At 47.2% G+C, this 24,424-nt stretch overlaps 1 protein-coding gene across 4 annotated transcripts in view; it reads left to right on the forward strand.

Annotated features, from left to right (window-relative positions):
• Positions 1-24,424, forward strand: part of caln1 (calneuron 1) — a 600,077-nt gene that overhangs the window by 123,172 nt on the left and 452,481 nt on the right. For all 4 annotated transcript variants that reach the window (XM_072469448.1, XM_072469450.1, XM_072469446.1 and 1 more), the window contains one exon: positions 15,595-15,707. In XM_072469448.1, the coding sequence (XP_072325549.1) occupies positions 15,595-15,707 (113 nt within the window). The remainder of the gene's footprint in view (positions 1-15,594; positions 15,708-24,424) is intronic.

The raw sequence follows: 24,424 nt of genomic DNA on the forward strand, positions 1-24,424 counted from the left end.
TCCGGATCCCATCGCGTAGCGATCTGGGGGTACTGCATGGTCACACTCACAGTCCAAGGTGTAGAGTTCCATGGCTTTCGCCTCTACATCCTCCCTAACCTCCGCGCTGCACTTATCCTCGGCCTGGACTTCCAGTGCAACCTCCAGAGCCTGACCCTTAAATTCGGCGGACCCTTACCACCCCTCACTGTGTGCGGCCTCACGACCCTAAAGGTCGATCCTCCTTCCTTCTTTACCAATCTAACTCCAGATTGCAAACCCGTCACCACCAGGAGCAGACGGCACAGCATCCAGGATAATGCCTTCTTGAGGTCCAGCGGTTGCTTCGGGAGGGCGTCATCGAGGCCAGCAATAGCCCCTGGAGAGCTCAAGTGGTAGTGGTTAAGTCTGGGGAGAAAAAACGAATGGTCGTGGACTACAACCAGACCATCAACAGGTACACGCAGCTCGACGCATACCCCCTCCCACGCATATCTGACATGGTTAACCAGATTGCACAGTACCGGGTCTTTTCAACAGTGGACCTGAAATCCACTTACCACCGGCTACCCATCCGTAAATCGGACGGGCCATACAGCACCTTCGATGCAGACGGCAGGCTATATCACTTCCTTAGGGTCCCCTTTGGCGTCCCCAATGGGGTTTCAGTTTTCCAATGGGAGATGGACCAAATGGTCGACCGGTATGGCTTGCGGGACACGTTTCCGTACCTAGACTATGTGACCATCTGCGGCCATGATCAGCAGGACCACGACGCCAACCTCGCTAAGTTTCTCCGCACCGCCACTCTCCTCAACCTCACGTATAACAAGGAGAAGTGTGTATTCCACACAAACTGCTTAGCTATCCTCGGCTACGTGGTCCAGAATGGAGTTCTGGGGCCCGATCCCGACCGCATGCGCTCCCTCATGGAGTTCCCCCTCCCCCACTGCCCCAAGGCCCTCAAACGCTGCCTGGGGTTCTTCTCATATTACGTGCAGTGGGTCCCAAACTATGCGGACAAGGCCCGCCCACTCATACAGTCCACTCATTTCCCCCTGACGGCCAAGGCCCAACAGGCTTTCGCCCGGATCAGAGCTGATATTGCCAAAGCTGGAATGCACGCTGTACACAAAACATTTCCTTTCCAAGTAGAAAGCGACGCATCGGACGTCGCCCTTGCCACCACCCTCAACCAGGCAGGCAGGCCTGTGGCATTCTTTTCCCACACCCTCCATGCCTCCGAAATTCGGCACTCATCCGTCAAAAAGGAGGCCCAGCTATCGCTGAGGCTGTGCGACATTGGAGGCATTACCTGGCCGGCAGGAGATTCACTCTCCTCACTGACCAACGGTCGGTAGCTGTCATGTTCAACAACACACAGCGGGGCAAGATCAAAAATGATAAAATCTTGCGGTGGAGAATCGAGCTCTCCACCTGTAATTACGAGATTAAGTATTGCCCTGGCAAACTCAACGAGCCCCCAGATACCCTATCCCCAGGTACAAGTGCCTGCGCACAAGTAGACCGACTCTGGACCCTGCACGACAGCCTTTGTCACCCAGGGGATCACTCGGTTGTACCATTTCATTAAGGCACGAAATTTGCCCTACTCCATCGAGGAAGTAAGGACAATCACCAGGGACTGCCAGGTCTGTGCGGAGTGTAAGCCGCACTTCTACCGGCCTTCCGCGCGCATCTGGTGAAGGCCTCCCGCCCCTTTGAACGCCTCAGCGTAGATTTCAAAGGCCTCCTCCCCTCCTCCGAGCGACACACATATTTCCTCAGTGTGATCGATGAATACTCCCGGTTTCCCTTCACCATCCCATGCCCGACATGATGTCTGCCACCATCATTAAAGCCCTTAATTCTATCTTCACTCTGTTCGGCTTCCCCGTCTACATGGGGTGAGCACAGTAAGAAGTCTTACAACACCAGGTTAAAGTCCAACAGGTTTGTTTTGATGTCACTACCTTTCGGAGCGCTGCTCCTTCCTCAGGTGAATGAAGAGGTATGTTCCAGAAACATATATATAGACAGATTCAAAGATGACGGACAATGCTTGGAATGCGAGCATTAGCAGGTGATTAAATCTTTACAGATCCAGAGATGGGGTTACCCCAGGTTAAAGAGGTGTGAATTGTGTCAAGCCAGGACAGTTGGTAGGATTTCGCAGGCCAGATGGTGGGGGATGAATGTAATGCGACATGAATCCCAGGTCCCGGCTGAGGCCGCACTCATGTGTGCGGAACTTGGCGAGAAGTTTCCTATCGGTGATTCTGCATTGTTGCGCGTCCTGAAGGCCACCTTGCAGAACGCTTACCTGGAGATCAGAGGCTGAATGCCCTTGACTGCTGAAATGTTCCCCGACTGGAAGGGAACATTCCTGCCTGGTGATTGTCGCGTGATGTCCATTCATTCGTTGTCGCAGCGTCTGCATGGTCTCGCCAATGTACCACGCTTCGGGACATCCTTTCCTGGAGCGTATGAGGTAGACAACGTTGGCCGAGTCGCACGAGTATGTACCGCGTACCTGGTGGGTGGTGTTCTCACGTGTAATGGTGGTATCCATGTCGATAATCTGGCACGTCTTGCAGAGATTGCCATGGCAGGATTGTGTGGTGTCGTGGTCACTGTTCTGAAGGCTGGGTAGTGTGCTGCAAACAATGGTTTGTTTGAGGTTGCGCGGTTGTTTGAAGGCAAGTAGTGGGGGTGTGGGGATGACCTTGGCAAGATGTTCATCTTCATTGATGACGTGTTGAAGGCTGTGAAGAAGATGTTGTAGTTTCTCCGCTCCGGGAAAGTACTGGACGACGAAGGGTATTCTGTCGGCTGTGTCCCATGTTTGTCTTGAGGAACATACCTCTTCATTCACCTGAGGAAGGAGCAGCGCTCCGAAAGCTAGTGACATCGAAACAAACCTGTTGGACTTTAACCTGGTGTTGTAAGACTTCTTACTGTACATCCACAGTGACAGGCGATCCTCATTCATGAGTGATGAGTTACGTCAGTTCCTGTCAGCAGGGGTATCGCCTCCAGCAGAACGACGAGCTCCAACCCCTGGGGAAACGGACAGGTAGAAAGGGATAATGGGGCGGTATGGAGAGCCGTCCAGCTGGCCCGGCGGTCCAGAAACCTCCCGGCCTGCCGATGGCAAGAGGTCCTCCCTGATACTACATTCCATTCGCTCATTACTCTGCACTGCTACTAACAGTACACAACATGAACGTCTTTTTGCCTTCTCCAGGAAGTCCACATCCGGGGTATCGCTCCCAACTTCGCTTACAGCTCCAGGAACTGTGCTTCTCCATAAACATGTGCGGCTCCACAAGGCGGATCCATTGGTGGAAATGGTGCACCTGCTCCACTGAATCCCACAGTGCGCCTACATGGCATTTCCCGACGGCCGCCAGGATACCGTCTCCCTCAGGGACCTGGCACCAGCAGGTTCCACCCCCGCACTACCCCCGTCGCCCCCGGCGCCACCCTCCCCTCCCATGCCGCCCCATCACCGTCCCCTAGGACCGTCCATCCTCACCCTGCCCATCTCCGTTGATGAAGAGGATTTCGACATGCTCCCGGAGTCAACTTCGACCACGACAGCGGCAACATTGCCGTCACCACTTCGTCGATCTCAAAGAACCGTCAAGGCGCCGGACCGGCTGAACCTCTGACCGGCCCGCCGGATGCCAAGAGACATTTTTTTTACTGCTCTGTAAATATTAAAAATTGCTAATTGTATATAGTTACCCACCACCCCCGCCGGACTCAATTTTAACAGGGGGTGAATGTGGTAAACCACTGTGTTCTGATATTCGGGGTTGTACGGTAGAACCTGCACTACAGGTTCACCTGTGGCCCCTGCATGCTAGCTCCGCCCAGGAGGCGGGTTATAAATATGCGTGGCCTCCAGCTCGCAGCCATTTCGTCCAGCTGCTGTGGGAGGCCACACATCTGATACTAATAAAGCCTCAGTTTGGATTCAACTTCGTCTCCAGTCAAATTGATCGTGCCTCAGCCATCTTGGCGGTGGCAGTGAACCCGGCTGCCTGGGCATCCTAGTGGGCTCGGTCCACATTGAAATAAATGTATTGTGCCGGCTGGGCATATAGGGCCTCCGTGACAGTGTGGGTGCATCTTTTCACCAAGCTATGTGAGATCTCAGACAGGTCCCCACTCGACGGCTGGAAGGAGCCCTTGGTGTACAGGATCAGGGCGACCATCACCTTGACGGCCACCGGGAGTGGGTGTCCTCCCACATTCCCCTGCAGTGTCAGGTGCGCCATTATTTGGCAGGTATGTTGCACTGTTACGCTGCGCAGCCGGAGTCTTTGACAGCATACCCAGCTCGGCAGATCCTCGCAAGACTGGTGCTGCTGGTACACGCGCGGCCTCATGCGACACCTCCTTTGCTCCTCCTCATCGGCCTGTTTGATGGCCAGCTCTCCATACTCAACAGCTGCCTCCTGTTCGTCTAGATCAGGCTCCGCTGCTGCAGCTTCCTCCTCCTCGAGCAGCTCCAGCTCGTACAGCTGCAGTGCATTCCCCAGGGCTGCGGCGACTAGGGGGTGACAGGCTAACATGTTAGCATGGTGCATATCTCCATGCCCAACCAGGTCCAATTTGCTACATGGTGGCCCAGGTAGGCACTGCGGACAAGGCCACAGTTACAGTGATTACCCGCTGATGAGCTAATCACGCCATTTTGATTGGCGGCCCCAATCGTTCCCCTTCTCTTTCAGACACCCTCCGCTTTATTGACCTTCCCTCTCACCCGACTCAACCTTGAACGCTCCTGAGAAGCCCCCCTCAACTCCCTCTAATTGCCCCCCCCCCCCCCCCCCCCCCCCCCAGGACTGACCCTGGCAGTGCCACCCTGGCACTTCCAGCAAGGGTGGCATTGCCAGAGCGTCCATGTGGCACTGCCAGGGTGCCAAGGTGCATGCCAGGGTACCACACTTCCCTATTCCCTGGTCACCCAGGGGTCTCCAATGGCCTGTGAGACCCCCCGAGGTGCCATTAGGCTTGGTCCATGCATATTTGGACCAGTACTAAATTACACCCTGGAAAGATTTCCCAAGCGCGGCCATTGAGCCCCGACATCCAAGTATTTAAATGAGTCATTAGGCTGATTTAAATATGCAGATTTGGATCTTGCCCAGTGACGGCGATCCAGATTGCGCCGGGCACAAGGGAGTCACTGAATATCTCCCTTAGTCTTTTGTAAAGCCACTGGACATGTTGGGGCTGGTTTAGCACAGGGCTAAATCGCTGGCTTTGAAAGCAGAACAAGGCAGGCCAGCAGCACGGGTTCAATTCCCGTACCAGCCTTCCCGAACAGGTGCCGGAATGTGACGACTAGGGGCTTTTCACAGTAACTTCATTTGAAGCCTAACTTGTGACGATAAGCGATTTGCTTTTTCATTTCCATTTCATCGGCTAATGTATAATAATACATATAATATATGTATGGATATGTGTGTGTATCTTCATCTCTAGATAAGAGATATTTGAGTGTACTTTGTTGATCACTCTACGGTGAGTACTACTTTGTCCAACATTTTGTCATTTCTATTATAGACAATTATAAAGTTGTCATTTATCATGTGTTAAGCATCTGGGTGGAAACAGGCGCTTACTCAGTCCTTTGTTACTCATTAAATACAACTGCCTCGTACATTTAATCACTTCCACTTGGTGATGTGTTACAGCTTGCACTACTCAGCTGGCTGCAATAAAAATCATGGTCAATAAAAAAACAGCATCTGTTTATGGTTAGGCTGCCCAGTGTTCACTCTGTGCTCCTCTACCCAGCAATGTGGAAACTTGCCCAGGTATGTCTTATACACAAGAAGTAGGACAAATCCAACCTGGCCAATTACCACATCATTAGGCTACTCTCGATCATCGGTAAAGTGATGAAAGGGGTCATCAACAGTATTCTCATGCGGCACTTACTTCGCCATGACCTACTCACTGGTGCTCAGTTTGGGTTCGACCAGGGTCACTCAGTTCCTGACCGAATTCAGCCTTGGTTCAAACATGGAGAAAAGAGCTGAACTGCTGAGGTGAAGTGGGAGTGACTGCCCTTGATAACATTGTAACTCCTTTATTCAAAGAGGGAGAGACAGAAAACAGGAAACTATAGGCCAGTTAGCCGAACATAGGGAAATGTTAGAAACCATTATTAAAGATGTTATAGCAGGGCACTTGGAAAAATTTCAAGTGGATCAGGCAAAGTCAACATGGTTTTGTAAAATGGAAATTATGTTTAGCCAATTTATTGGAGTTCTTTGAAGGAGTCACTTGTGCTACAGATAAAGGGGAACTAATGGATGTACTGTACTTAGATTTGGCACATATCAAAGGTTTTGCACAAAATAAAAGCTCATGGTGTAGGGGATAACGTATTGGCATGGGTTGAAGACTGACTGACTAACAGGAAACAGAGATTAGGTATAAATGGGTCTTTTTCTAGTTGGCAGCATGTGATGAGTGATGTGCCAACGGATCATTGCTGAGTTCTCACCTTTTTACAATTTAAATAAATGATTTGGATGAAGAGAGTGAAGGTATGGTTTCTAAATTTGCTGATGACAGAAAGATAGGCAGGAAAGTAAATTGTGAAGAGGACGTAAGGAGGATACTGAGGAACACAGATAGGTTAAGTGAGTGGGCAAAAATCTGACAAAAGGAATGTGATGTGAACAAATGTGAAATTGTTAATTTTGGCAGGAAGAGTAAAAAATAAGCTTGTTATCTAAATGGTGAGAGAATGCAGAGCTCTGAGGTGCAGAGGGATCTGGGTATCCTAGTGTATGAATCACAAAAGGCTAGTAGACTGGTACAGCAAGCAATTAGGAAAGCTAATAAAAAGTTATTGTGAGGCGAATTGAATATAAAAATAATAATCTTTTTATTGTCACAAGAAGGCTTACATTAACACTGCAATAAAGTTACTGTGAAAAGCCCCTAGTCGCCACATTCAGGCACATGTTCGGGTACAAAAAGGGAGAATTCAGAATTCTCAGCTGGTATGGGAATTGAACCCACGCTGCTGGCCTTGTTCTGCATTAGGGAGGTTATGCTTCAGATGTACAGGGCATTGGTGAGACCACATCTGCAGTATTGTGTACAGTATTGGTCTCCTTATTTGAGGAAATATGTGAATGCGTTAGAAGCACCTCAGAGAAGGTTCACTCGACTTACCAGTTATGGGCAGGTTGTCTTATGAGAATAGGCTAGATAAGTTAGGTTTGCATCCATTGGGGTTTGATTGAAACATTTAAGATCCTGTGGGGTATTGACAGGGTAGATGTGGAGAGGATATTTACTCTTGTGGGAGAATCTGGAACTAGGAGTCATTGTTTATAAATAAGGGGCTGCTCATTTAAGGCAGAGATGAGGGGATGTTTTAATCTCTCAGAGGGTCGTGAGTCTCTGGAACTCTTCCTCAAAAGACAGTGGAAGCAGAGTCTTTGAATATTTTTAAGGTGGAGCCAGATAGATTCTTGATTGACAAGGGGGTGAAAAGTTAGCGGGGATTGGCAGGAATGTGGGGTTGAAGTTCCAGTCAGATCAGCCATGGTCTTATTGAATGGCTCAAGAGGCTGAGTGGCCTATGCTTGCTCCTAATTCGTATGTTCAAATGCCTTTGACTGAGTGTGGCATCAAGGAGCCCCTGCAAAGCTGGAGTCAATGGAAATCAGGGGAAGTCTCTCTGCTGGTCAGAGTCATACCTAGCACAAAGGAAGATGGTTGTAGTTGTTGGAGGTCTGTCATCTCAGCTGCAGGCCATCACCGCAGGAGTTCTTCAGGGGAGTGTCTGAGGCCCAACTATCTTCAGCTGCTTCATCAATGACCTTCCTTCCATTATACGGTCAGAAGTGGGGATATTCGCTGATGATTGCACAAGGCACAAGTCAGGAGTCTAATGGAATACTCCTCACTTGCCTGAATGAGTGCAGCTCCAAAAACACAAAGACATTTGACATCATCCAAGACAAAGAAACCCTCTCAAATGGCACCCCTTCCACAAAAATTCCCTCTCTTCACCACCAATGTACAATGGCAATAGTGTGTACAATCTAGAAGATGCACATCAGAAACTCACCAAGGCTCCTTAGGCAGCACCTTCCAAACCAACAGCCACTACTATCTAGAAGGAGAAAGGCAGCAGATGCATGGGAACACCATCCCCTGGACCTTCCCCTCCAAGACACCCAGCATCCTTTTAAAAAATATATTTTTATTGCAAGAAAATAATTTTCAATATTACAAAATAACAGCACATTAATCATCAAATTTATACAGATACAGTACAAAATAACACATTTCAACTACTGTCAACACTACTGTGGTAGGTTATATTAGGGGTATCTCGGTACCGAGGTGGGATGTACCTTATACTGTAGTATGAGTGGTAGAACCTGCCTGCTGGTTCCGCCCAGCAGGCGGAGCATAAGAGTCTGTGTTTCACCCACAGCAGTCATTCTGTACCGGAGCTGCTGAGGTAACTACATGTTCATTAAAGCCTTCAATTGGACTACAATCTCGCTTCAGTAGCGATTGATCGTGCATCAACTATTAACCCCTAATTCTTACCCCTATAACACATGTAGCGGGGTTTCCAGTCCGGAAGAGAATCGAGCACAAAACGGGATTGGCGCTGGGTTCCGATCCCATTCTGATGCTCTGGTTCCCAGCCGGCAGTGAGCTACATGTTCCATGCCGGTGGGAGGATGTAAATAGGTCATTTGAACCCACTTGAATCCTATTAATGGCTGGGAGCCCGATTCTCCACTCCCCTGCAATGCTTCGACCCTCTTGGCTGGGATTCACGTGGGGTGTGGATTGGTGCAAGTATTTTCAAACATGTCCCTGACCCTGCGGTGGGTCAAGGGGGTAAGTATTTAATGTTGGTGCCCCCAAAGTCCAATAGAGAGACACTCACAACACTAATCCTATCCACCCCACAGTTCCCCCATCAGATCCTCCATTAGACCCTCCAACAGATCCCCATCAGATTCTCCATTAGACCCTCCATCAGAGAACCCCTTTTAGGGACCCCCATTCAGAGTCCCCCATTTCAGAAATCCCAATATCAGAGAACTCCCATCAGAGACCATCATATAGAAGATCCCCACATGAGAGACCCCCATATCAGAGACTGTTCCATCAGAGACCCCTGTATCAGAGAGACTCCCATCCCATATCGGAGATGCCCAAATCTGAGACACCCCATATCAGAGACCCCACCCACTATCAGTCACTTCTGCTTCGAAACTAAAGAGCATTCCATACAGAAACTGCAGCTTTTTCACTTCGTGCAGTTGGCCCTGCTCAGTGCTTTGCTGCAGAGTCCCCACCCTAATTCTGTCCCTAGTTCGTCCTCCCATTTCTTTTCTTTGTTTATTTTTCTTTTTATAAATTTAGAGTACCCAATTCATTTTTTCCAATTAAGGGTTCAATCCACCTAACCTGCACATCTTTGGGTTGTGGGGGCGAAACCCATGCAAACACGGGGAGAATGTGCAAACTCCACAGGGACAGTGACCCAGAGCCGGGATCGAACCTGGGACCTCAGCACTGTGAGACTGCAGTGCTACCACTGCGCCACCGTGCTGCCCTCATCCTCCCATTTCTGTCTTGCTCTCTCTAATAGTGTTCTCGCCCTTTCTAACAGTCGTCTGTAAATGTCCCCACAGTTCCCCTTCTCCACACTGTCCGCATCCAGCAGTTCTTCCAGAATTGTGTCTCTCAGGGCCCTAGGGTACCCTGTCGTTGCCTTGCGGAGCAAGTTTTTGATTTGTAAATGTCGGAGCTCCTGTCCGTTCTGTAGCTCCAGTCTCCCCCTCAGCGTGTCCAGGGTTGCAAGACTGTACCCCAAGTAAAATTTCCTAATTGCTAGCGTCCCCCCCTCCTGTCTACACTTCTTAAAAGTGGTGTCTAGAATGGCTTGTGGGAATTTGTGGTTACTGCAGATGTGGGCCATGATGGACACCTTGGTTAAGCTGGAGTGTTGTCTCATTTGGTTCCAGGTTTTTAATGTAGCTATCATTACTGGGCAGGATGTATATTTTGCCAGAGGGGATGGGAGCGCTGTCACGACTAGGGCTAGGAGGGTCCTTCCTGTGCAGGAGGACTCCTCCATTTTCACCCATTCCTTGCTTGGCCCCCTTACCCATCCCCTCAGTCTCTCGGCTGTGGCTGCCCAGTGGTAGTATTGCAGGTTCGGAAGGTTCAAGCCCCCCCATGTTTTTTCTCTGCAGTGTAGTCTTGGGGATTCTTGGATTCTTCCCCTCACCACCCCTGATAGATCAAGTTAAAGTCCATTTCCCCCTGGTGGATCAGGTTAAAGTCCATTTGTAGCTTTTCCCTCTTTAGCACAAACCTTACGGTCGGGGCCTCGGAGTACCTTCTGTCAAGCTCCAGGATGGAGTTGATCAGTTGCTGCTTGGCCGTCCTCTCTTCCCTATTCCTACGTGCATTTAGGCTATAACCTCTACCCTAATCACCACCTTCAGCGCTTCCCAGAACGTGGAATCTGAGACTTCCCCATTCTGGTTGTTAGTGATGTACTCGCCGATGACCTGTGATGTTTTCTGACAGAAGACCTTGTCAGTCAAGAGGTCCGCATCCAAACTCCATGGGGGGCATTGGGCACGGCCCGTCTCCACCCTCACGTCCATGTGATGTGGAGCGTGGTCAGAAATAACTATCGCAGAGTATTCTGCTCTTGCTATGTCTGGATGGGCAGCACGGTAGCATTGTGGATAGCACAATTGCTTCACAGCTCCAGGGTCCCTGGTTCGATTCCGGCTTGGGTCACTGTCTGTGCGGAGTCTGCACATCCTCCCCATGTGTGCGTGGGTTTCCTCCGGGTGCTCCGGTTTCCTCCCACAGTCCAAAGATGTGCAGGTTAGGTGGATTGGCCATGATAAATTGCCCTTAGTGTCCAAAATTGCCCTTAGTGTTGGGTGGGGTTACTGGGTTATGGGGATAGGGTGGCAGTGTTGACCTTGGGTAGGGTGCTCTTTCCAAGAGCCGGTGCAGACTTGATGGGCCGAATGGCCTCCTTCTGCACTGTAAATTCTATGAAACTCTATGGAAGCACCGATTTCCCCACTGCAAAGAAGTTGATACGGGTGGATACCTTGTGCACCAGAAGCGAATGTAATTCGGTAGGAGCACTTAGTCTCCCCAACAGAGAATCCAGCTCTGAATGTTTATACACATTGTGGTTAGTTTCACAGCAGGGTATTTGAGATGCATTCAAGTATGAAGGCAAATAAAAATAAACAATCCAGATACCTGGCTGCCTGGAAGCTATTACCCTGTCAGTTACAGCCTACTAAAAGTTATTTATCTTTGAAAGTGAATAGAAGCCTCCCATCAAAGGATCTGATGGGGTTTAAAGCCTTGCGATATGTTTGGCTTTCAATGAAGTAACAGCTGCTGCTTTTTAGCACCTTTGTCTGAGGCAGCAGGTGTTAGGAGCTAGTAAGTGAAAAAGCAACTTTTTCTGCCTGGACTGCTTTTTAGCTTCCAGGCAGGAATGACCTATGGGGGAGGGGACGGGGATGGGACAGAGTTTGCTGATATGGGTGCGTCTGTTATGGAGGTCTCTGATGGGACAGTTGCTGATATGGGGGTCTCTGATATGGGGGTCTCTGATATGGGGATCTCTGATATGGGGATCTCTGATATGGGGGGCTCTCTGATATGGGGGTCTCTGATGGGGGTTCTTTGATATGAGTGCATCTGATGGGGGTTGACGGGGGGTACCTGTTGGGGGTCTGATGAGAGATTGAGACTGTAGGGGGCAGGGCCACTCTCATGTGTACGTGCTGTGGGGAGGGGGGATGACCCGTAATTCCCGTGGTGGTGAGGCGGGGGTGCTGGGGCTGGATGTCCCTGCATGTCAGCAGGGCAGGGGCAAGATTTGTATTGTGGGGGAGAGGGGTGGGCCAGCCACCGGACATTGTCATTGGGCTCAAAGTTATGGTCCGATAGCTGGGTTCCGCTGGAATCCTCAAGCTGCATAAATGCATAAATCTGCATGGCAAGGGAGAGGGAAAGTGCCCCTGGGCACCGTCTCTAGTGCCAGTGCAGACGAGAAGCGATTCAACTCCCCCGGGAGATCTTTGTCTCCCAAAAGGAGAATCCTACCCTCGGACTGCTGTGGTGTAAATCTTGATTCCATTGTATCATTTATAATTTGGCTTTAATTTTAATAACTTTTAAAACATTTTTTAACCAATGCATTTGGAGATTTTAGCAGGTGTCGTTGAGATAACATTAGTTACAGACATATTCAGCAGTAATAGTGTTCCATCTTTCAACACAAACATTACAAGCGGTAGAGACTGTACTTGTAACCGAATGAACCTTATCCTAAAGCTAGCTACAGCAGGAGGGGTTAATGGGCAGAAGGTGGTCAGCATTAATTCATAGCACTAATTTTCTTTTCAAATTAACTTTATCGCCAGCTTGAACCAAAAGATATAAAAAAACAGAGTTTTTCAAATTCAGAATTTAATAACTTCAAGGCAAACAAATCATAATGGAAAAGCTAGCACTTGAAATAATTATGTTTAAAAATATGTAATGGGAAATATATCACTGCGTTTCTCATTAACCAACATTTGCAGCAAGCTGCTGATAGATCTGGCAAGCATCACGTCCAGGGAATATTTTCTTCTTTTAGAGAAGGGTAGGCCAATGGCCGTAATTCTCTGGCCGTTGGGATTGTCCGTTCCCACCGGTAGCGCACCCCCACCGGTGGATTTCCCGGCGGCGTGGAGTGGCTTCAATGGGAAATTCCATTGACAAGCGGTAGGAGTAGAGAATCCCGCTACGTAACAATGCGCTGCCTAGTAACAAGCAGCCCAGGGACCGGGAAGTCCAGTCCAGTATGTTTTTTATGGATTATCCGATGTTTGAAGGTGAAGTAGGGCTATCTTTGAACTGAGAAGGAAAATGGAAGTGCCCCGATAAATCATTAGCCATGAAACAATAGTAGCTATTATGTAATATAAGGTGTGAGGGCATAAACTTTAAATGTAAAAATGGTACTCGGGAATACAATGTAAGCAGTAAAACATTTAAGGGGGGAGGGGTTAGTGGGTGGGATGGTTAAAGGAATAAAGGGGTCCAGCAGACCATGGAGCTTAAATAAAATCAGAAAATGCTGGACAAACTTGGCAGGTCAGGCAGCATCTAGTGCAGAGTCGACGTTTCGAGTCCATATGACCCTTCTACAGAACTGAAGTGGGATAGAAATGTGATGAATGATATAGCAAGGGCAGAATGGAAGGTCAGGGATATGCTGGAGTTAAGGAGAGATTGGCAGAGGTGTGATGGACATAAGACAAAAGGGGGTGTTAATGGTGCCATTAGAGACTGAAGGAGTGCTAATAGTGGCATGCGCTGAGGAAAGAGATGTGGCTGGGGAAGCGAGTTTCATTACATACCTTGTCAAACACCATGAGCGAAATGGAAAGCAATGAAGGTAAAAAAGGTTAAAGGGGCTGGTTTAGCACAGTGGGTTAAACAGCTGGCTTGTAATGCAGAACAAGGCCAGCAGCGCGGGTTCAATTCCGTACTGGCCTCCCCGAACAGGTGCTGGAATGTGGCGACTAGGGGCTTTTCACATTAACTTCATTGAAGCCTACTTGTGACACTAAGCGATTATTATTATTATTATTAAATATGGCGAAAGAAACAGACTGAAATCCCGTCGGAGAGAAGAGCAGCACTTCTTCAAGGAAGGCATTCCTGGAAGAGACATGGCAGTGAATTCAACACTAAAACAGAAGCAAAATACTGAGGATGTTGAAAATCTGAAATAAGAGCAGAAAATGCTGGACAAACTCAGCAGGTCTGGCAGCATCCATGGAGAAAGAAACAGAGTTAACGTTGCGAGTCCAAATGACCCTTCGACAGAACTGAAGAAGGATAGAAATGTAACAAATTACATTTGGGGAATAAATGCTGGATTGTGCAAAAAACAATCAGAATAGGCTAATGGGATGCTGGTCGTGATTACAGGAGGTAGGGAATATAAAATCAATTGGGATGTTGCCACTATCTCATTTAGAATATTAGGGTAGATTTTCTGACATACAGCTTTGTGGGTCTTGCCCATTCATCTTAAAGGATGCAAAGCAGAGCGGGGCACTGATGTCCGCACATGAATTCCTGATGTTAACTTACATAACATGAAAGGGCTGAAGGGGGTGGATTCATTCATTGGCCACTATCGCCTGAAGATAATGAAGGGAAAATCCGGGAGGTCTCCTGCTGCAAAGACACCAATTGCGTGCCTGAACACATTGTCCACGATGCTCCCACAAGGCATTAGAGGGCTGCTGGCACTCATATCTGTACGGTCTGATGTGCTTGCCATCACACCATCTAACAGCCAGCTACAGAGTGGCCGGGATCAGGGTAGGGGAGGACTATGGGAAAACAACAGGAAAAATAGAAGGCTTGAGTTTGCTGAACCAGTTCATGGAAGATGCACATGAAGCATAACAAATGCACATGCAAAGTTTGGAGTATGGTGGTGCGGTGTGAAGTGAATTGTCCCATAGAATGGAATGCTTGGTGGTGTCACCCATAGTCAGACTGTTGGCCATCAAATGCTGATAATTCATTGGATGAGCACTACCCGCAACTACCTGGCCTGCAATTCAAGTACAAATGTTTCCGAATATTTCTTCCCTTATTCGCTGTCTCTTTTTAATTACCTTGGGTGGGATTCACTGACCCCCCTGCCGGATCGGAGAATCGGCGGGGGCTGGCGTGAATCCCGCCCCCGCCGGTTGCCAAATTCTCCGGCACTGGATATTCGGCGGGGGGGGGAATTGCGCTGCGCCGGTTGGCGGGCCCCTCCCCGGCGATTCTCCGGCCCGCGATGGACCGAAGTCCTGCCGCTGTCAACCCACGCCAGCCGGCGTGGATTGAACCACCTTTGGGACGGCGGGACACGGCGGCGCGGGTGGGCTCCGGGGTCCTGGGGGGGGGGGCGCGGGGTGATCTGGCCCCAGGGGGGTGCCCCCACGTTGGCCTGGCCCACGATCAGGACCCACCGATCCGCGGGCAGGCCTGTGCCGTGGGGGCACTCTTTCTCTTCTGCCTTCACCATGGTCTCCACCATGGCGGAGGCGGAAGAGACCCCCTCCACTGCGCATGCGCAGGGATGCCGTGAGCGGCCGTTGACGCTCCCGCGCATGCGCCGCCCGGCAAAGTCAGTTTCGCGCCAGCTGGCGGGGCACCAAAGGCCTTTCCTGCCAGCTGGCGGGGCGGAAATCAGTCTGGCGCGGGCCTAGCCCCTCAAGGTGAGTGCTCGGCCGCTCAAGATGCGGAGACTTCTGCACCTTTGGGGCGGCGCGATGCCGGACTGATTCGCGCCGTTTTTGGCGCCGGTCGGCGGATATCGTGCCGATATTGGAGAATTCCGCCCCATATCTCTGCAGGCATAGTTGAGTGAGTTGATGAGTACAATGGAAGCTGGGGAATCTCTCACTCTTAATTTCACTGACGTAAAAAGGGAAATATCAAAACTGGAGATTCAGCAAGCATAATTATTTACCCATTTATGTGTTGCAGGTGATGGACAAGTGGACTTTGATGAATTTATGACAATACTTGGCCCTAAACTGTTGTCATCTGAAGTGCGGGAAGGGTTTCACGGCAGCACAATAGACTCCATATTTTGGCAGGTAAGGTACTTACCTGATCAGATACTTGGTGATAATCGGCAATACTATCTGCGTATTAAAATTTTGTGCGGTGTCACATGACAACAAGGCCAGCTTGATACTTTACGTGATGTGCAATCACAGTGCTGTCAGATAAGTGTTCTGATTTCAGTTGCCAAGCGCAGTAGTGATTGATTTACACCACATGAGGTACGGTTGCAAATTTGCATTAAAATGTCTGCTGTTTTGTAAAAATGCACGCATGTTCTTTGTGATATCTTTGGGATGAGAGAAGAACTAGCTAAGGTAGACTGGGAGCAAAGACTTTATGGTGAAACAGTTGAGAAACAGTGGAGAACCTTCCAAGTGATTTTTCACAGTGCCCAGCAAAGGTTTATACCAACAAAAAGGAAGGATGGTAAAAAGAGGGACAATCGACCGTGGATATCTAAGGAAATAAGGGAGAGTATCAAATTGAAGGAAAAAACATACAAGGTAGCAAAGATCAGTGGGAGACTAGAGGACTGGGAAATCTTTAGGGGGCAACAGAAAGCTACTATAAAAGCTATAAAGAAGAGTAAGATAGATTATGAGAGTAAACTTGCTCAGAATATAAAAACAGATAGTAAAAGTTTCTACAAATACATAAAACAAAAAAGAGTGGCTAAGGTAAATATTGGTCCTTTAGAGGATGCGAAGGGAGATTTAATAATGGGAGATGAGGAAATGGCTGAGGAACTGAACAGGTTTTTTGGGTCGGTCTTCACAGTGGAAGACACAAATAACATGCCAGTGACTGATGGAAATGAGGCTATGACAGGTGAGGACCTTGAGAGGATTGATATCACCAAGGAGGTAGTGATGGGCAAGCTAATGGGGCTAAAGGTAGACAAGTCTCCTGGCCCTGAAGGAATGCATCCCAGAGTGCTAAAAGAGATGGCTAGGGAAATTGCAAATGCACTAGTGATAATTTACCAAAATTCACTAGACTGTGGGGTGGTCCCTGCGGATTGGAAATTAGCAAACGTGACACCACTGTTTAAAAAAGGAGGTAGGCAGAAAGTGGGTAATTATAGGCCAGTGAGCTAAACTTCGGTAGTAGGGAAGATGCTGGAATCTATCATCAAGGAAGAAATAGCGAGGCATCTGGATGGAAATTGTCCCATTGGACAGACGCAGCATGGGTTCATAAAGGGCAGGTCGTGCCTAACTAATTTAGTGGAATTTTTTGAGGACTTTAACAGTGCGGTAGATAACGGGGAGCCAATGGATGTGGTATATCTGGATTTCCAGAAAGCCTTTGACAAGGTGCCACACAAAAGGTTGTTGCATAAGATAAAGATGCATGGCATTAAGGGGAAAGTAGGAGCATGGATAGAGGATTGGTTAATTGATAGAAAGCAAAGAGTGGGGATTAATGGGTGTTTCTCTGGTTGGCAATCAGTAGCTAGTGGTGTCCCTCAGGGATCAGTGTTGGGCCCACAACTGTTCACAATTTACATAGATGATTTGGAGTTGGGGGCCAAGGGCAATGTGTCCAAGTTTGCAGACGACACTAAGATAAGTGGTAAAGCAAAAAGTGCAGAGGATACTGGAAGTCTGCAGAGGGATTTGGACAGGCTAAGTGAATGGGCTAGGGTCTGGCAGATGGAATACAATGTTGACAAATGTGAGGTTATCCATTTTGGTAAGAATAACGGCAAAAGGGATTATTATTTAAATGATAAAATATTAAAACATGCTGCTGTGCAGAGAGACATGGGTGTGCTCGTGCATGAGTCGCAGAAAGTTGGTTTTCAGGTGCAACAGGTGATTAAGAAGGCAAATGGAATTTTGTCCTTCATTGCTAGAGGGATGGAGTTTAAGACTAGGGAGGTTCTGCTGCAATTGTATAAGATGTTAGTGAGGCCACACCTGGAGTATTGTGTTCAGTTTTGGTCTCCTTACTTGAGAAAGGACGTACTGGCACTGGAGGGTGTGCAGAGGAGATTCACTAGGTTAATCCCAGAGCTGAAGGGGTTGGATTACGAGGAGAGGTTGAGTAGACTGGGACTGTACTCGTTGGAATTTAGAAGGATGAGGGGGGATATTATAGAAACATATAAAATTATGAAGGGAATCGATAGGATAGATGCGGGCAGGTTGTTTCCACTGGCGGGTGAAAGCAGAAATAGGGGGCATAGCCTCAAAATAAGGGGAAGTAGATTTAGGACTGAGTTTAGGAGGAACTTCTTCACCCAAAGGGTTGTGAATCTATGGAATTCCTTGCCCAGTGAAGCAGTAGAGGCTCCTTCATTAAATGTTTTAAAGATAAAGATAGATAGTTTTTGAAGAATAAAGGGATTAAGGGTTCTGGTGTTCGGGCCGGAAAGTGGAGCTGAGTCCACAAAAGATCAGCCATGATCTCATTGAATGGCGGAGCAGGCTCGAGGGGCCAGATGGCCTACTCCTGCTCCTAGTTCTTATGTTCTTATGTTCTTATATCGCAATGACTCCAGTGACATGAGAGCAGCTTTCCTGTGACAATGTAAATCAGAGCAACTCATTTATGATACCACAGGAGTTAAATATATAACATCCAGGCTGTTAATTGTTCCACGCATTCATATTTGAAATTAGTTTCCAGAGGTCTTCATATAGTTTCAAATAAAATTGTTTGGATATAAATTTATAAGGAACGCATCTGAGATTTTGCTCCAAATAGTGAAACGATACCATTTTCTCCTTGGGGATCATTTTGTATGCCTGTAGAACAAAGAGGCATGCTCAAAGGGAGCCAGTGCCATTACTGCATTTCTTTTAAATTATGTCTGATCATTTTGTATTTTAAAAGTCATGGTTACAATGTCATGAAAAGTACAATCATACTATGGTTGGCAAGAATTTGCTAGTATTCGAATTGTGGCCGTTTGAGGTACAAAATTATTTTTGTTTCGTAATTGCTGTTTGACAGCTGGTACTGTTAATGTAAAACACTCGATTGTTCCTGCTTTTTGTTCCTGCTGACGCTGAGCTCTGTGGGATCTGCATTCTCCACAGAGTGACAAGCTCATTGAATTTTCTGGGGAAACGCTGTTTGTCATGAATGATATTGGTGCGGTGAAAGAGCGGTTAGGGTTTTTATATAAATTGAGCTAACTCAATTGCAAAGATACCTTGCTTACTCCCTCCTCTCTCCCCAGCGATGGTCCCCACAGCTTATTAATTAGACAACCGACAAGCAGGAGGTTTCAGTCACCAATGGGTGGACAGTAGGTACCAGGAATAACTCACAAGTGGCATGGTGGACAATGTCACTTACCAGTGGTACAGCACCAGTTTTGGTGTCCGAACATAGAATCATATAGAATCTTATGGTGCAGAAGGAGGTCACCTGGCCTGTCAGACATGTGCTGGCTCTTTGAAAGAGCATACACCAATCTTCTCTCCATAGTTCTGCAAATTAGTCCTCCTGAGTACATGTCCCGTTGGTTATGAAAGTTAAGATAAAATGTGCTTCCACCACACCTTTGGATAATGCGTTCAGATGCTCACAAAACTCTTGTGTGAAAATATTTCTCTTAACTTCCCCTCTAGTTCTTTTGCAAATTATTTTAAATTTGTATTCGCTGGTTGTCAACTTACTTGCCAGAGGGAACAGTTTTGTCCCATGCGGTTGACATGAACTCCCAAAAAGAGTTTGATGAAGTGCTTCCTAATGGACTTGCCTGAAGAGTTGAAGCCGATGGAATGAAAGAGACAGTGGGAACTTGAATATGTAGTTAGTTAACAGCAGGAAAGAAATGGAGTGGTGGGGAACAGGTGTTTTTCAGGCTGGAGGACAGCTTCCAGTGGGCTCTCCTCAAGCGCGGTTCCCAGAACTTAACACAATACTCCACCTGAGGCCGAAGCAGTGTTGATGCAGGTTTATGACAGCTTCCTTGGTTTTGTACCCTATGCCTTCATCTATGCGGCAGCACGGTAGCACAGTGGTTAGCACGGTTGCTTCACAGCGGCAGGATCCCAGGTTTGATTCTCGGCTTGGGTCACTGTCTGTGCAGAGTCTGCACGTTCTCCCCGTGTCTACGCGAGTTTCCTCCGGTGCTCCGGTTTCCTACCACACCCCAAAGATGTGCATGTTAGGTGGATTGGCCATGCTAAATTGCCCTTCGTGTCCAAAGAAAGGTTAGGTGGGGTTACAGATATAGGGTGAAGGTGTGCGGCTTAAGTGGGGTGCTCTTTCCAAGCGCCGGTGCAGACTCTATGGGCTGAATGGCCTCCTTCTGCACTGTAAATTCTATGTTCTATGTTCTATAAAGCCCAGGATCCTGCGCAGTTAATTGGGGTTTGGACTGGGGACCGGTGAGAATGCGGTGGGTGGACTGGTCACCTGTTTTATATTACAAGATATAAATATATACAAGGTATGTCTTCAAATATAATAATAATAATAATAATCGCTTATTGTCACAAGTAGGCTTCAATGAAGTTATTGTGAAAAGCCTCTAGTCGCCACATTCCAGCGCCTGTTCGGGGAGGCTGGTACGGGAATTGAACCCGCGCCGCTGCCTTGTTCTGCATTACAAGCCAGCTGTTTACCCCACTGTGCTAAACCAGCCAAGTGGTGGGGGTGGGTGGATGCATAGATGGTGGAGTTTTTTGAGGCTGAATGTAGCCATATAAAGTAGGGTTTCTGCTCTAGATATTTCAGTCCATAAGGACATTTGTGATGTGATTCTGTACCTGAATTTGTTCAGTTCAAGGTCCACCATGTTTATTGTTCTGGATTTCTAGTCATGAAGCACTTGGGGACTCATACTGTACCAGCAAAAAATATGATAATTCATGAATAAGCAGTCCAGAATGGGGTTGGCTTTGACTGCGCAATTGGGCCAAATAGGTGTTAGTAAATTGATGGCCTGCTTTACACCTCTTCTGATTTTTACACTTCCACTGACTGTATGGAAAGCTGGCTCCTGGATCATGAGTGGCAGTTTTCCAAAACCGGCAGTCATCAAAACCTACCCCAATGTGTGAAAGTCAATTTCTGTCTGACAGCTTCATGGAATTGTTGAATTGCAAATTTGAGATTGTGGTTATGCGCTCATGACTGACCGCAAAATAACCATTAAATACTCCTGGATGCAGGTGAATGATTGGGAGCTGCAAAGTGAACAGTCGCTCCTCGAAGTGTGCTGTTTCCATGGACACAATGGCAGTTGTGCATTCACTGTCATCGATTCAGCTGAGAAGGGCAGATAGAGTATTGTTTTAAATCAAGAATTAGTCACCATGTCTTGTTTCTAACAAGACAAAATAATATTGGTCAAAATTGATTTCCTTTGATGAAGATGCGAATAATGTCAAATAGGGCTGTGACTTAACTCTAGTCATACCCAGAAATAATTCTTCAACTTCAACAAGTCAGGAACAGAAATGATGCAGGGCAAATATATATTTTTTTAAATGGCATCATACCCTTGACAAATTAATTGATGTGAACACTTTCCGATTGGCATTGTAACACTTGCGATAACTCATTTAAAATAAGACCAATAAACCGGAGGGTTGGTCACCAGACAGCACAAATTGAAGATAACTGGCAAAAGGACCAGAAAGGAGAATTATTTTGATGCAGCGAGTTCGAATCGTCTGCAATGTAGTGCCTGAAAGTGTTATGGAAGCAGATTCAGTGGGAACTGTACAAAAGAAACTGGGAGTATGCTTGAAGAGGAACGATCTGTCAAGACTCGGGGAGTATGAATAATTGGACAGTGCTTCACAGAACTGGCACAGATGTGGTGGGCTGAATGGTTTCCTTCTTTACTGTACGTCTCCATGAATTGGAAAATCTATTCCCAAGATGCAGTGAAAGTTGAGGTCCCTGACTGGCTTTATAATAGCACTGTTTCTGAAAACTACGAGAGAGTGGCACACAGCTTCAGTAATTCATATGTGCCAGCATTCTGTGTTTTAACCAGCGGTTAGTGTTTCAGTCCTGTTTCCTCATGAACACTTGTAAATGCATTCACTGTAAGGTATTGAGGAAAGAACAATCTCCCAGCGTCTTGTCTGTATGTTTATTGATAATGCGCCTGAAGTGCAGCTCATTTTAACACTTCTCTTCTACAAGATCAAGCACACACAACGTTGAGAGTAGATGACTTTTGACTATGCTCTCAGGTAGATCTCGCTGACTGTTCCCTCTCTGGAGTACCAATCAACCAACATGGCGCAGGCCGACAGCCTCCAGTTCTTTTGAATTGAGTTGATCGATTAATGTTGACAACCTCCAATTCCCACAGAATATGCCTTGTAGGAGCCACAATAAGGACTGAAAGATAGAATAGTCACATTTACAGAGGTGTTTATTTAGTGTTTGTCCCCAAGCGATCAAATATATATATATATATTTAGAAAGAGAGATCGTATATATAAACCAAATAAGCTGTAAAAATGTAGCTCATAAAAATGTTATTCAAACTCCCTCCTGATGTCTTGCCTGAGGGGTTCTTTTCAGTAAAACTGATAGCACTCACTTTTTTGAGAGAGAAGGAGGATGGATATTGCTTAGTGTGAGTACATTATCGAGTTTTATTTGAGCACTCCTGTGACTATATCTGCAGAATTGCCAAGATTTGGAAATAAATCTGGTAGTGGGATTGGTGACTTCATTAAAAAATATATGCCCTAAATTCTCACATTTCAGACTCTACCTTTGTATGACGTGGGAGGTTGATCTGTTTATACACTCAATTTATGTTCTTTGAGTTTAAAAACTGAGTTTACATATCTAGAATTCCTTCTATTACTGTGCAATAGCTGGGGACAGAGTTGTACATTATGTTTGTCAACATTCATAGTGCGATAGGAGAAGTGGCATTGACAATCAGTGGGAGTTCCAGAGAGGAAACAATCAGTTAAATCCATCTGAGAGCACAATATTCATCTTCTGTCACCTATTCCTTTAAACAATGCCAGTGAGAGGTGGTGGTGCGGTGATATCTGGGGACATGGGTTCAAACCTCATCTCAGCAGTTGCTGGAATTTAAAGACAATTAATAAAACGTGGAATGAAAAACTAGCCTCTGCAATGGTGACCGTGAAACCATTGTCAATTGTTGTAAAAATCAAGATGGCTCACTCATGTCCTTTAGGGGAAGGCAGCACGGTGGCACAGTAATTAGCACTGTTGCCTCATGGCGACGAGGTCCCAGGTTCGATCCTGGCCTGGGTTACTGTCCATGTGGAATTTGCACATTCTCCCCGTGTTTACATTGGTTTTGCCCCCACAACACAAAGATATGCAGGGTAGGTGGATTGGCCACACTAAATTGTCCCTTAATTGGGAAAAAATGAATTGGGTACTCGAAATTTAGGGAAGGAATTTTAAAATCCTTACCAGGTCTGGTCTCTATGTGAGTCCAGGTCCACAGCAATGTGGTTGACTCTTAAACACCCTCTAAAATGGCCCAGCAAGCTACTCAGTTGTAGCATGGACTGCATGGTCCAAGAACATGGCCCACCATCACCTTCTGAAAGGCAATTAGTGATGGATAACAAATACTGGCTTAGCCAGCGGCTCCCACATCCCGAGAACAAATACAAATAATACAGATTTTGTACTTCTTTGTGGTCACAGTTTCTTATCAGAAGTTACCTACCATTGGAAATAATCCATTTACCCAAACTGCCAGGTCAAATGTGAGACTTTGAGGCATAAACAATTGCTAAAAATGGTCAGTTAAGTGACTGCTAAAGCATAATATAGGATAACATGGGCCTGAATCTTTGGATGTCAGGGGCCTGGCGTGGGCCGCTCAGGCCATTTTAAGAGTCAACAATAACGAGTGTTGATTGGCAGCAGGCAGGACATCCGTTGTTAGACATTTAGCTGCTGTTGTACAAAGAGTCAAAGGTTCTGCTCCTTGTCACAAACACCTTTATTTTACTTTAACAGACTCTGCACAAAACTCTATCATCACCTGACCCAAAGGCCACCTGAAGCCCCTTTACAAATCAGTGTCAATTATTGGGTACTTAACATAAATGAGACAACTAATTGGAATGTCTCTTAACCCATCACTTAACATCTGTCTCACCTTGGGGAGCCCTCCAGGTACAGCGCTGCAGTGTCTGGAAGAGACTCTGTAGTCATGTGCCTGGGACTCAGGGTGGAATTCTCCCATCCCGCAATTGGCAGGTTCGGTGGCGTGGGGGAGTGGGGAATCCAGCGGGAGCCAAAAAGGTGGCAACCCACTGGCAGAAAAACAGTTTGAAATTTTCCCATTGGCAGGTTAATGGCAGATCTCATGGACCCTCCACTCCAAAGGTCCGAAGTTCAATTGTGGGTAGGGTTTGAGCTGAGGGGTGGGCTGATGAAGACAAGGGAGGAAATGTGGAAGGAGGGCTGTTCAAGGGCAGTGGGGAAGGGCAAGGAAGCACAACAGTGGACAGACAGGTAAGAAAGTGAATGAGGATGACGAACAATGGTGGATGATGATTAATGGAGCGGATGAATCAGCTCCCGACCCATCAGGTGATTCAGAGAGATGTGCACTTATGCATAATTAATGCGGCTCCATGCGCAGAATCAGGGCAAGTTCACTCCATTTTGACCAGCAGAAATGGCGCCACTGGAACTGCCCGCCATTACAGTTAGAAATAAAATGGAGAATTCTGCCCTAAGTGTCGGGACATAGAAACCAGGTAAGTAGTAGGGGTTCCAGGGAAGCAAGGGTAGGGACACCTTGGAGGTC

This window comes from Scyliorhinus torazame, chromosome 12 (genome assembly GCF_047496885.1).
Source record: "Scyliorhinus torazame isolate Kashiwa2021f chromosome 12, sScyTor2.1, whole genome shotgun sequence".
NCBI classification, from domain to species: Eukaryota; Metazoa; Chordata; class Chondrichthyes; order Carcharhiniformes; family Scyliorhinidae; genus Scyliorhinus; species Scyliorhinus torazame.